A 12,260-nucleotide genomic window follows, 5' to 3' on the forward strand; every position below is an offset into this window, starting at 1 on the left:
ATATTCTTTAACAATTATGGCCTTAAGGTTCCCACAAATTTTTATTACCGGCCCTTTAATTTGTTGGTATTTCCACATGAGAGAGTACCAATTGCCAAATGCTTTTTAAAGCATCGGATTGCGTTTGAGAAATATAGCTCAAAGTACTTTTTTTTTTGCAAAAACTTAATTTTTAAACTTTTGCCAAAAGTGTGTTTTGAGCATTTTGGACCCTTAAAAGTGTTTTCAATTTTTTTTTACCAAACGAATACTTTTTTATTCAAATAAATATTTTGAGGGTCAAACGCACTTTTAATCCCATCAAACGAACACATGAGTAGACCCTTAACCAAGAATTATCAAGAAATGTACCGCAGTTTATTAGATTAGAGGAGGTTTGAGTACTAGTTGCATAAAGGAGGAAAATATTAAGGCTATTACAAACACTGTGGACAGCTGAAATTATAGTTATTTTTCAAAGACACCAGCGAAAGTAGTAGTATTATAATTATATAACTACATCCTCTCTTGTAGATTTGGCTGAATAGGCTGCACATATGCCTCATTCCATTTCTCTGTTTGCTGCTTCCATGGCCATCTCCTGCTGGCGCTGCAGTAAAGGGGAGCAATCTTAATTAGTCGTTAGTTCTAGTTGACTTAATTAATAGTTCTAGTTGACATAATCAAATAAATAATTACTATTTTGGCACTGGCCTGCCTCTCGCGGATACTGCTGATGCCATTTTCAAGGGCTTCCTCGAGGAGTATGAGCTCTCTAGGGTTCAAAGATGTGATATCCTCCCCATTCAAATACCTGCAGGGACATGCTTCAACATGAGTGTGTGTGTGAGAGAGAGAGACAGAGAAGCAAAGAAACCAAATAATTAACCTACCTGAGCTCAATCTGCATGATGTCGTTCTCTTTCTTGATTCTATCAATTTCATTGCTGAGGTTATGTGAGTTTATCATGGTTAGAAACCCTAATAATTAGTTTATCTCAAGAGCAAAAGAAAAAAAAAAAAAAAGTAAATATACAAACCCATGAAGTGTCAGGCTTCAATATTGTTGGGAAATTGATAATTAGTTGTCAACCAATTAATTTCTCACCAGCCCTTTATGCGAAAGACAAGTTCGGAAAGAAAACACACGAGAACACACACCAATCACATACGTACACAAAGAGTTTACGTGGTTCGGCAATATGCCTACGTCCACAGGGCGTGATCCAGTCTCCTTCTTTACTATTGAGAAATATTGAGTACAATGGTACAAGCTTGAACCGCTCAAGTTTAACATCCCAAACCCAAGCCCTTAACCCCTTGTACACCCCACTCAACTGTCCCTTTCAAATACCCAGTAAAGAAAAACTCTATACACTTTGTAAATGCCACAAAATGCTCTCACCAATTTGGATTTTCCGGATAATCTCAACCAAGGACTACATATCCTTTTATAGAGGCTTAATCACGAAAAATAGGAGAACAATTTTAATTCAATTGCTGCTGAAAAAACGAAACCATCACGAATACAAAGTCTTTTTCATGATGAAGATAAGCATTGCAGCCCACATGTTTATCCACACATGTTTTCTCCAAAAAAATCAAATTCCAAGTTGTTCTTTGACTCATTTTAAAACTAACATTATCTTCTTATAGATAAATAGGACTTGAGCCCACCAACTTGAATATTGATATTTTTCAACAATTATCTTCACACTTATTGACAATTTGAGCCATTATCAACAAATATTATATATTTACTAGCTAGGCTTTTATTCAAGAAACCATCAGACAAAGATAGATCTTATCAAGGAGACAAATATATATATGTTTTGTTTACTCTCTTAAATAGCTTGCTACCATCCATTTGGATGTTTCAATACTTGCAAGGAAAAGGAAGGGAGGGAATAATGTTTTATTTCCAGATCTGTTCATGGATGTTACATTTCATGTAGTTTTAGTTTTCTTTCTCAATAAAAACAGTATAATATTTTGAAAGAAAGAGAGAGAAAGAGAGGGACTACAAACCCATTTGTAGATCTATACATGGAATTTATACTTCATGTTTCTTAACATGTTTTTAGCAAAAATATGTCATTTTCCCTAGGCACAAAGCAATTAATAACCACCATGCTTTTTGTGTAACAAAAATTGACAGAAAGAGTAGAAGAATATCAACACCTATATACCTCATGCTTGGGATCCCACAACCTCTTCCCAGAATACCTGTGGTACTTGTCCAAGATGTCACTCAGCCTTCACCATCAAAGAAAGAGAGAGAGAGAGTTAGAAAACAAAGAGATCACAGAAAACCCAGAGATCAACCATATGAAAAACAAAAGGTTAATTGTGGAAGAAGAGTTCATTTACGAAGTTGAAGGGCTGCAGTAGCTGGATATCTTTCCTGAGCTGTTCAAGATAACAAGCGAAACTTGAGCATCACATAGAACACTGATCTCTGTAGCCTTCTTTATGATCCCATTCCTCCTCTTCGAGTAGGTCACGTGCCTGTTCCTTGGGTTCTCAATTCCTCTCTCCATCTCTCTCAAAACAACCTTTTTCTTGTTCTTCTTGCTTGTGAAATGCATGGAAGAAGGAGGAAGAGACAGAGAATTTAATAAAGAGAGAGAACGCAACAGAGGAGCATTGCCATTTCGAGTTGGGGGATAAGCAACTTTCTAAGTGGCAGAGGAGGCCAGGTAGGATTTGTTTATGGGAATTCGTCTTCTTAAACCATTGGTCTCTTTCTCTGTCTCTCTCACTCACTCTTTCCCTTTAACTACACGACAGATATTAGTTTGATGGTTTTTTTAGGGTTTCAGTTTATTTAAAAAGTACTGTGGCTGATAAGATAGATAAACTTTTTAGATTGTCAAGACTAGGACCAAGTTATGCTTGATACGTAGAATGTGGACGTGCATTGTCGTATTAGACATGTGTCTTGCGTATTGAGTGATGGATCTAAACCGTCAAATCAAAATCAAAGGTTTTTTTTTTCTCAAACTCAACGAACCAATGGCATCAACGTGAACAAGTCTTTCAGGGGCAGCTACTAGCTAGCACTAGAGAAAATTATTCCTAATCTCGTATAATTAATATATTAATCAACCCAATTCTAGGTTTCCCAAATTCATGTTATATAACGAGAATATCGAGGCTGAAATTTTGTTGATCAGATAAATGAAAGGAAAAGAAAAAAAATACAAAGCTTATATATTATAATGGGATACCCTTTTGCGTTTGAATTGAAGAATGGCCAACTACGTACTGTCTATGTGTATATTTAATTTAACAACTGAAGTAATTAAGGTTAATTAACTCAAGACTTTTGATTTGATATTATGTTAAATTAATATCCCACTTATATTAAAGTTTAAGTAGATAGAAAATGATAAATTTAATCACTTAAGTAAATATTCAAACAAAAACTAGGGATATTATGGCATGCACTAGTAAGTAGAGAACTAAGGAATTACACGAAGAGAGAAAACGGTGAATTTTGGGCCTTGAAACGACTCGTGCCCAATCATTATTTATTAGAGGTTTGAGTACTAGCTAGCTGGAACTTGCATAAGGAGGAAAATATTAAGGCTATTACAAACGTTGGACAGCTGAAATTAAGTTATTTTTCAAGACAGCTAGCTAGCTAACAGTACTTTAGACTATTATATCCTCTCTTGTAGATTTGGCTGAATAGGCTGCACACGGAAAGCCAAAGGCATTTGAGAATTGTAGTCCCTCACCCTCTGCGCATAATCATCCTCCAGGTCTCTGCTTGCTGCTTCCATGGCCATCTCCTGTTCCTGTTGGTGCTGTAGTAAAGGGGAGGAATCTTAATTAATTAGTCGTCAGCTGTTCTAGTTGAGTTAATCAATAGTGAATGCAATTTTAAGTTTGTTAAGAGTATGTTATGAGTTGCAATTAAAATGAAAATATATTAAAGTTTGCAAACATGAAAAAGTTTTGGAAAGAGATTCATCCACAAGGACAACTAAAGGGGAAACCAAAATGAATTTACCGATCATCTATGGTGCTTCATCACTTGGACTACGTACTGCCTTGTGCCTGAAGTCTATTAAAAGAAAATAATATCTTTTTTTCTAACAAATGTTACCATGAGGTGACACCAACCGTAGAAGTAATATTATAAATCACACTTTTATTATACCACTATCACATTATACTGATATGGCAATGTCAATCTACAATTAATTTTTCTTTCTTTCTTAACAATGGTGGATTGACATTATCACATCAGCATAGTAGAATAATGGTAGAATAAAAGTATGATTTCACACGTTTCTCTTTTTTCTAATTAGAGTTTTATTGAGAGCAATGTGCCGGATGCCAAGCTTCAATATGTAAATAATCCCCACCCTTGTTAATTTTTGAGTTTAATAGTGTTGAATGCAATGAGAGGTGAATAATGGAAACAAAGTTCAAATTCGATCAATACATTTACTTTAATATTATGTTAAATCACCACTTATTACAAAAGTTTAAGTTTATAAAAAAAGTGAATTTAATCATTTAACTAATATTCTACCAAATAAAAGTTGATTCCAAGATATATAAATTATCATGACAATGCTTGCTTGGAGGCATGCTCACAACACTAACGATCTTCCCCTCTAGCCTGTCCATTTTCACAAAATGCCTATTTCTATATATACGTAAATGTAAGCACACGACACTACATTTTTAACAAGCTGTCACAATATACACATTCGCTAATGCACATAAACACTTATACATCATTGAAAATTGTTTGGAGTACTACAAATTTTATTATAAAGTTATTTAGCAATCCTTAATTAGTAAAATTATTTAGAGAAATTGATCATTAAGGCAGATTTTTTTTACTTAATTATGTCATACGTTTCATGCAAACATTCACATATATATATATACATGCGTGCAGCGCTTGTTAGTAAAGAATAGGAGGATAATGAGAATACCAGAGTGAATTGAAGGTCCTTATTCTCCTCCTCCAAGTCCTTGTTCTGAGAAATGTCCAGACATATATGTTAAGTTCGCAAAGAGTAAATCTTAAGAGTACAATGTAGTCCAGGTCGTAAACATAGATTATAGACCGAACCACGTAAAATCTTTGTGTTTATTTTCTTTATTCTGTTTTGTCTTTATTTTTCTATTTGATATCGACAAGTTTATTTTGCTTAATCATGTAGCTTTAACAGTTTTCAAAGAAAAAATATTGGCCAACAAGTTATATATAAACGAATCCTATCATTCATACGGGATAAAATAAAATGAAGCGAGGCACTATATACATACATACATACACACATATATATATACGGTTCGTTTTACACGTACCTTTTTCCTAGCCATCCTCCAGCAGTCCATCTGCAACAACAAAAAGGGCAGAGAGAGTTAAACCTAGTTCTCTTGGATGCCCTACGAAGATCTTCAATCAAATAAATAATTACTATTTTGGTACTGACCTGCATCTCGCGGATACTGCTGGCGCCATTTTCAAGGGCTTCCTCAAGGAGTATGAGCTCTCTAGGGTTCAAAGATGTGATATCCTCCCCCTTCAAGTGCCTGCAGGGACATACGTGCTTCAACATGAGTGTCCGTGTGTGTGTGTGAGAGAGAGAGAGAGAGAGGCAAAGAAACCAAATAATTAACCTACCTGAGCTGAATCTGCATGTTGTCGTTCTCTTTCTTGATTCTATCAATTTCATTCCTGAGGTTCTGTGAGTTTATCATCGTTAGAAACCCTAACAATTAGTTTATCTCAGCAGCAAAAGAAAAAAAAAATCAATAAATAAATATACAAATCCATGATCTTTTAAGTCCTTTTTAAAAAAAATATAAATAAATCTAATAGGCTGTTTAATTAGTACCTAGGCTTCTTCTAGTCAAGAAACCATCAGACAAAGATAGATCTTATCAAGGAATCCAGATATATTATATTATATTCATTTTTGCTTGTAGCTAGCTAGCTGCTATATATCCATTTAGTTGTTTCAATTTTTGCAAGGAAAAGGGAGGGAATAATGTTTTACTTTCAGATCTGTCATGGATGTAACATTTCATGAGATTTTAGTTTTCTTTCTCAATGAAAAACCATATAATATTTTGAAAGAAAGAGAGAGACTTCATCCCATTTGTAGATCTGTACATAGAATTTATAGTTCATGTTTCTTAACATGTTTTTAGCAAACAAATATTTGATAGAAAGAGGTTTTTCTTAGTCAAATACGGGAAAAGGTTACAGGGATAAAAAGAGTTGAAGAATATCAACACCTACCTCATGCTTGGCATCCCACAACCTCTTCCCAGAACTCCGGTGGTACAAGTCTAAGATTTCAATCAGCCTGAGAGAGAGAGAGAGAGAGAGAGAGAGAGAAAGTGTTAGAACACAAAAAAGAAACCCTTCCTTTTTGTAAGGAAACAAAGAGGTCATAGAAAATCCATGAAAAACAAATTAAAGAGAGTTCATACGAAGTTGAAGGGCTGCAGAAGTCATGTATTTTTCCAGAACTGCTCAAGATAACAAGCGAAACTTTAGCATCACAGAGAACACTGATCTCCGTAGCCTTCTTTATGATCCCATTCCTCCTCTTCGTGTAGGTCACGTGCCTGTTGCTTGGGTTCTCAATTCTCTTGATCTCAATCTTGCCTCTCCCCATCTTCCTCAAAACCTTTCTTCTCCTTTTTCTTGCGCTTGTGAAATGGAAGAAAGAGGAAGAGATAGAGAGAGTTTAATAAAGAGAGAGAAAGCAATAGAGGAGCATTTCTAATTCGAGTTGGAGGATAAGCAACTTTCTAAGTGGCACAGGAGGGGAGGATTTGTTAATGGGAAATGGTGACAAACCCAAGCCAACTGCTTTTATATATATATTAGCTAACTTTGTTGCACCTTCTTGACCATTGGTCTCGATCTGTGACTCTTTCTCTTTAACTTTGATGCTTTTTAGGGTTCAGTTAATTTAAGATTGATTAACTTTTTATCTGGCTTTTAATTTGCGAGTTCTAACATTAATTACCTCCCTCCAAAACCCACGTAAAACGTTTTTTTCAAGCTTAATAAGGGTGTCAAGTGGGAACTTAGGGTGTGTTTGGCAAACGGCTTGAAAAAGAAAGTTGATCGAAATTGTAGCAAATTTGATTGATGTGAGAGAAAAAAGTAAGAATATTTTGTATAAAAAAGTGAAAAAATTTGTTTTGTAGTAATTTTTTTATTTAAATAGTAATAAAAAGTAAATTATGTGATATAAAAGTAAGAATGTTTGGGTTGATTTTGAGATAAATTTTTAAAACTTTTGGGTTAAGTCCGGTCACTCCTTTTCCAAACACAGCCTAAGACTAGGAGTAGGTTATGATTGATACTTAAAATATCGGAGTAACCTTTGAAGTTTGAATGTCCTTTTTCATGTTTCTTGTTTTACTAAAAAAATTTATACGACTTTTTAAAATAATTTTATATTTATATTCATATTTATTACAAATTCAATAATAATTTTAAAAAAACACAAAGAAAACATCAATTGTTACTAAAAAAAAATGTATGTTGAATGTCGTGTCTCACTTTAGGGCCTTGTAGTTTGTGATGGTCTTGTCATGCGTTTGAGTGATGGATCTAAATCTAAACAATCAAATCAAAAATCAATGGATTTTTTCTCCATAGATATTCTAGCGGGTGACAAAGAAATTAAGGTTCAAAAGCCCAAAAGATAAATGAAATCAAAGAATATGGGGGTGTCTTGTAAGGGGCCTGAGAATTAAAAACACTGAGGCACTGGCCGAACTAACCAAACCATTTGGTTATGAAAAAAATACTCTCAATATTTATGAGAAATACTATGAGTTAATAAGTTTCTCGTATATAATTTATATTTTTTTAATAAATTTAATAGATCAACTATTAAATATATTGATCTATTAAATTTGTGAGGTCCACGATTGGTGTTAATATTTTTTTTCTTCATATTTTTCCTATCTCATCTTAGCACACTCACAATGATTTAGCCATTTTCTACTTTTATCTAAAATATATAACTAAAACAATAAAAAACCTTCTATATTAGATTATGCATCTCAAATGCAAAATACATTTTGTTTACTGAACAATTCACCGCTACATGTAGCGGGCACTGTTTAGGCATCCATCTTATTAATATACCATTTCTTTCTCTACATCACTATTTTCTCAAAATTTTCTCCTACTATTTCTCTCTATACATCTATTTTTTTTTCTTCAAAAAGTTGAAAAATAGGATCTTTAGAAAAAAAAACAATCCTTATAATTTTTTTTTTAAAAATGATATAGATATATAAAAAAAAAAAAGATAATCGGATGTATGATGTCTTTTAAAACTCATTAAAGTGGGTTTTGATTAGGCATTTTGCATAAAAATATACATAAATCAATGTGAATGAATCATTAGATTTGTAGACTTAATTATGTGAACCCTACATCTAATAATTGATGTATTGAAATTATAGGAAAATATGATAAAAATTTGGGTAAATTATTGACACCAATAATTTATCTTTTAAGAAAAAAATAGGTGGGATGTTAGAGCTCTCACATCACTTTGTGTAATTTAACTAAATAGGAAATGCTATGTGTTATTCTAATGTCTTCCTAATTGTGATGTGGCTTTTAAAATCACAAAAATTGTCAATTTTTTACAAATTAACATTTTAAAGTTAGTAAACTGTAGGGTTAAATACTAAATACCGCAATGGGGTTTCATTGCTTTATTTTTCCCCTCCTAGGGTTTGCTTTTTATCACATGAGGTTTTTGTGATTTTGATAATAGACTAAATTAATCATTCTGTCAGTTGACCATTAGTTGACTTAACGAAAATTCATGTGGACCAATCAAATGTTGACACGTGGCACTAAATTAATTAATTTTTTTTTAAAAAAAAAATTGGGGGTGGCCAGGCCACGCCCATCTAGCCGGATGGGGGTGGTTGAAACCACCCTCAATGAGTATTGGGGGTGGCTCGACCACCCCCATGGGGCGTAGGGGGTGGCCGAAACCACTCCCAATGGTGGTTGGGGGTGGCCGAGCCACCCCCAGTACCTACTAGGGGTGGTTTTGGCCACCCCCAATTTTTATTTTATTTTATTTTATTTTCTTTAAATACATAAAATAAAATTAAATAAGTGCTACGTGTCAATATTTGATTGGTCAACGTGGATTTTCATTAAGTCAACTGACAAAATTACTAGTTTGGTCTATTATCAAAACTACATGAATCTTCTGCGATAAAAATCAAACTCTAAAAGATAAAAAATAAAGCAATGAAACCCCAGAGAGAGTATTTAGTATTTAACCCTAAACTATAACACAACTAAAAGTAAATTATTTCGGACTAAGATGATAAGAATTAGGTAAACTTACAAATGTACGTGGTAGTTTATGTGACATTATCCCATAAGTCATAGTTAAATTAAATTATATAATAACTAATATATTAAGCATCACATACTCTATTAGGTCAGTTTATAAAGAAGTTGTAAAAAAATATGGTAATATTTAGATAAAACTTTTTAAAATGTCTTAATCTTATCCTTATATTATTCAAATATTACCCTCCAACCCATAACATATTAGCTAAATATCCCATAAAATCAGAATATAACAAGATAGATACTTGAGAAACCAAACAATATAAAGTAGATTTACCAGCTAGCAATAGCACTGGATTGCACATCTGCCATCGTCGGCTAGAATAAACAAAACTCTGTATTTGTGGCGACCAAGACTCTTCCTCTGTGCGTTGAATTTCAAAGCCGCCCCATAAGGGTCATCAGAACCCCACAAGTCCCAATTTGAACGTTTCGAGCAAAGTCACGCATTGCTTCGTGCAGTAGAGATAAGGGGAGGCCTCACTGAGCGCGTACAAGCCGAGAAAGGTGAAGGGCAATGGCGGGTCGTAGGGACGGGTTGTTGACGAGGGATAAGGGCCAATCGTCTCGCGGATCTCGAATCGCCGTAGCCATTGTGATCGGAGTTCTTTTCGGGTGCGTCTTCGCCGTCTTTTACCCTCACGGACTCTTCAGCTCCGATTCGCTAACCCAGAGCCGTCGAATGGGTAAATCGGATGTCCAGGTTCGGATCTTGGTTCTCTAATAGCTCAATATGAGTTTGATTTGGTTTTTTCTTTATAATTGGTTCTGATTTCGTTTACATCTCATTTAATTTTTTTGAAAATTTTCTGAATTGGAAGAGTTGACCTTGTTTCTTGTTATGGGTTTTGTTAAAATGTGGGTTTGATGTTTCAAAAGTGTTAAGGAAGACTTTTGATTAATCATACTGTGTAAGCCATTGGACATAATTGATTTATCGGTTTGAGCTTGTGAGCAGATACGACTAAAGTGACGAAGTTTAGGTCGAATTCTGGGAAGTCAATTAACCACATCAATAGCCCAAACTTTGTTTAAGATATTGAATTTACTGTGCACACACATGGCCTTGGTGTGAGCAAGCTGTGAATGTGTTGTGGCACACCTTAGGCTTGGATAATCCTTGAGAGGTACTGTGATGGGTATAGTTCATTGAGTTTGTTGCTCTCATGGGGTTGTATTTCAAAATGTTAATGTGAAAAACGATTAAAAAATCCGATCAAGGGATATCCGAAGATGCATTGGATCAATATTTCTCGCTTGTCTATTATGATTGTTTAGCAATGTTCATGATTGTTTATATCACAGTTTCCTAACATGGCTGCATGGAAACTACTTGTATGCATCTCATTTTCCCTACTGTTTGTTTGTTAGATTGGTTCATCCTCTTGTGAATCACCAGAGCGGATTAACATCCTGAAGTCAGATATTCAATCACTGTTGGAGAAGAATGCTGAGTTGAACAAGCAGGTCAAGGGTCTGACGGAAAACCTACGGCTGGCTGAACAAGGAAAAGATAATGCGCAGAAGCAGTTTTTGGTGCTGGGTGAAAAGCACAAGGCTGGCCCTTTCGGTACTGTCAAGGGTTTGAGAACTAACCCAACTGTCATTCCTGACGAATCTCTGAATCCAAGATTGGCAAAGATATTGGAGGAAGTTGCTATTCAGAAAGAAATTATAGTTGCTCTTGCAAACTCAAATGTCAAAAGCATGTTGGAGGTCTGGTTTACTAGCATCAAGAATGTGGGTATTCCTAATTATCTAGTTGTAGCTCTAGATGACCATATTGAAGAATTCTGCAAATCTAATGATGTTCCAGTCTATAAGAGAGATCCAGATAAGGGTATTGATTCAATTGCCCAGACAGGAGGCAACCATGCTGTCTCTGGTCTGAAATTTCGCATTTTGAGAGAGTTTTTACAACTGGGTTATAGTGTTCTTCTCTCGGATGTTGATATAGTATACTTGCAGAACCCGTTTGATTATATTTATCGGGATTCAGACGTTGAGTCTATGACTGATGGTCACAATAATATGACAGCTTATGGATATAATGATGTCTTTGATGAACCTGCCATGGGTTGGGCTCGATATGCTCATACTATGAGGATATGGGTTTACAACTCTGGTTTCTTTTATATAAGGCCTACACTTCCTTCAATTGAGCTGTTGGATCGTGTGGCTGGTCGGCTTTCTCGTGAAAACTCATGGGACCAAGCAGTCTTTAATGAGGAGCTATTTTACCCCTCACATCCAGGTTATGATGGGCTTCATGCTGCCAAGAGAACTATGGATTACTATCTTTTTATGAACAGCAAGGTCCTTTTTAAGACAGTAAGGAAAGATGCAAAACTAAAAAAGTTGAAGCCAGTAATTGTTCATGTAAATTACCACCCAGACAAGCTTCCAAGAATGAAAGCAGTGGTAGAGTTCTATGTTAATGGCAAGCAAGATGCGCTAGAACCTTTCCCGGATGGTTCTCAGTGGTAGAAATAGAGCTGCAGGATTGGTGAAGCAGTTCACTTTTGGTGTGATCACTGGATACAGATAGATTAGTTTGTTTTTCACCTCCAGAGAGCTATAGGAAGTATCCTTTTGAAATGTTCCCCAAGGTTTTCAATCTAAATTTTATTTTCTATGATGACTTTTGGTTTATTTCACTTGAAGACCTCGTTGATAGACCACTGTTTTATATCATGCATACCAACAAAGTCTCATTCAAAAGTCAGTTGTACACTGTACCATTAGCTAAGTCTGTATTTCTGTAGATTTTGATTACTGTACGCTGAACTCTTCTCTAATAATTGATTTGCTTAGTAAATGGTTTCACGTCTTTCATTGAGGTGGAAGCTGAAATGAAGATTGTTTTGTTGAGCTCTGTTTTGGGTGT

At 34.9% G+C, this 12,260-nt stretch overlaps 3 protein-coding genes across 9 annotated transcripts; 1 reads left to right on the plus strand and 2 right to left on the minus strand.

Annotated features, from left to right (window-relative positions):
• Positions 1 to 541: 541 nt before the first annotated feature.
• Positions 542 to 2,519, minus strand: LOC132184142 (floral homeotic protein GLOBOSA-like). The gene is made up of 5 exons (XM_088518601.1): positions 2,350 to 2,519; positions 2,161 to 2,235; positions 873 to 926; positions 679 to 793; positions 542 to 589 (listed from the first exon to the last, which is right to left on the minus strand). Exons 1-5 carry the CDS (start codon positions 2,517 to 2,519, stop codon positions 542 to 544), a joined length of 462 nt encoding a protein of 153 aa, XP_088374727.1.
• A 1,125-nt stretch (positions 2,520 to 3,644) lies between these two features.
• On the minus strand, positions 3,645 to 6,638 carry LOC132184141 (agamous-like MADS-box protein MADS9). 7 transcript variants are annotated; one of them, XM_088518369.1, is made up of 7 exons: positions 6,451 to 6,638; positions 6,257 to 6,323; positions 5,636 to 5,697; positions 5,445 to 5,544; positions 5,317 to 5,346; positions 4,938 to 4,982; positions 3,645 to 3,782 (listed from the first exon to the last, which is right to left on the minus strand). In XM_088518369.1, exons 1-7 carry the CDS (start codon positions 6,636 to 6,638, stop codon positions 3,645 to 3,647), a joined length of 630 nt encoding a protein of 209 aa, XP_088374495.1. The 7 variants fall into 7 exon arrangements, with proteins under 7 accessions (XP_088374495.1, XP_059453638.1, XP_088374497.1 ...); XM_059597655.2 differs by having other exon boundaries at positions 3,645 to 3,791; XM_088518371.1 differs by having other exon boundaries at positions 4,938 to 4,976; positions 5,311 to 5,346.
• Positions 6,639 to 9,629: 2,991 nt separating this feature from the next.
• On the plus strand, positions 9,630 to 12,249 carry RRA3 (Nucleotide-diphospho-sugar transferase family protein). The gene is made up of 2 exons (XM_059598726.2): positions 9,630 to 10,076; positions 10,745 to 12,249. The coding sequence occupies exons 1-2, from the start codon at positions 9,891 to 9,893 to the stop codon at positions 11,858 to 11,860; spliced, it is 1,302 nt and encodes a 433-aa protein (XP_059454709.2). The 5' UTR covers positions 9,630 to 9,890; the 3' UTR covers positions 11,861 to 12,249.
• The last annotated feature ends 11 nt before the right edge of the window (positions 12,250 to 12,260 follow it).

This window comes from Corylus avellana, chromosome 7 (genome assembly GCF_965113065.1).
Source record: "Corylus avellana chromosome 7, dhCorAvel1.hap1.2, whole genome shotgun sequence".
Lineage (NCBI taxonomy): Eukaryota > Viridiplantae > Streptophyta > Magnoliopsida > Fagales > Betulaceae > Corylus > Corylus avellana.

What these genes read in the sequence shown, in the direction of transcription:
- LOC132184142 (XM_088518601.1), bottom strand. Translation starts at nt 2,519, where the DNA reads ATGGAGAGAGGAATTGAGAACCCAAGGAACAGGCACGTGACCTACTCG. An exon ending in TACTGCAGCCCTTCAACTTC is followed by an intron (nt 2,236 to 2,349) that starts GTAAATGAACTC and finishes TTGATGGTGAAG; the next exon opens with GCTGAGTGACATCTTGGACA. An exon ending in GGCAGGCCAGTGCCAAAATA is followed by an intron (nt 590 to 678) that starts GTAATTATTTAT and finishes CCTTTACTGCAG; the next exon opens with CGCCAGCAGGAGATGGCCAT.
- LOC132184141 (XM_059597655.2), bottom strand. Translation starts at nt 6,638, where the DNA reads ATGGGGAGAGGCAAGATTGAGATCAAGAGAATTGAGAACCCAAGCAAC. An exon ending in TTCTGCAGCCCTTCAACTTC is followed by an intron (nt 6,324 to 6,450) that starts GTATGAACTCTC and finishes TCTCTCTCTCAG; the next exon opens with GCTGATTGAAATCTTAGACT. An exon ending in AGGACCTTCAATTCACTCTG is followed by an intron (nt 3,792 to 4,937) that starts GTATTCTCATTA and finishes CCTTTACTACAG; the next exon opens with CACCAACAGGAACAGGAGAT.
- RRA3 (XM_059598726.2), top strand. Translation starts at nt 9,891, where the DNA reads ATGGCGGGTCGTAGGGACGGGTTGTTGACGAGGGATAAGGGCCAATCG. An exon ending in TGGGTAAATCGGATGTCCAG is followed by an intron (nt 10,077 to 10,744) that starts GTTCGGATCTTG and finishes TTTGTTTGTTAG; the next exon opens with ATTGGTTCATCCTCTTGTGA.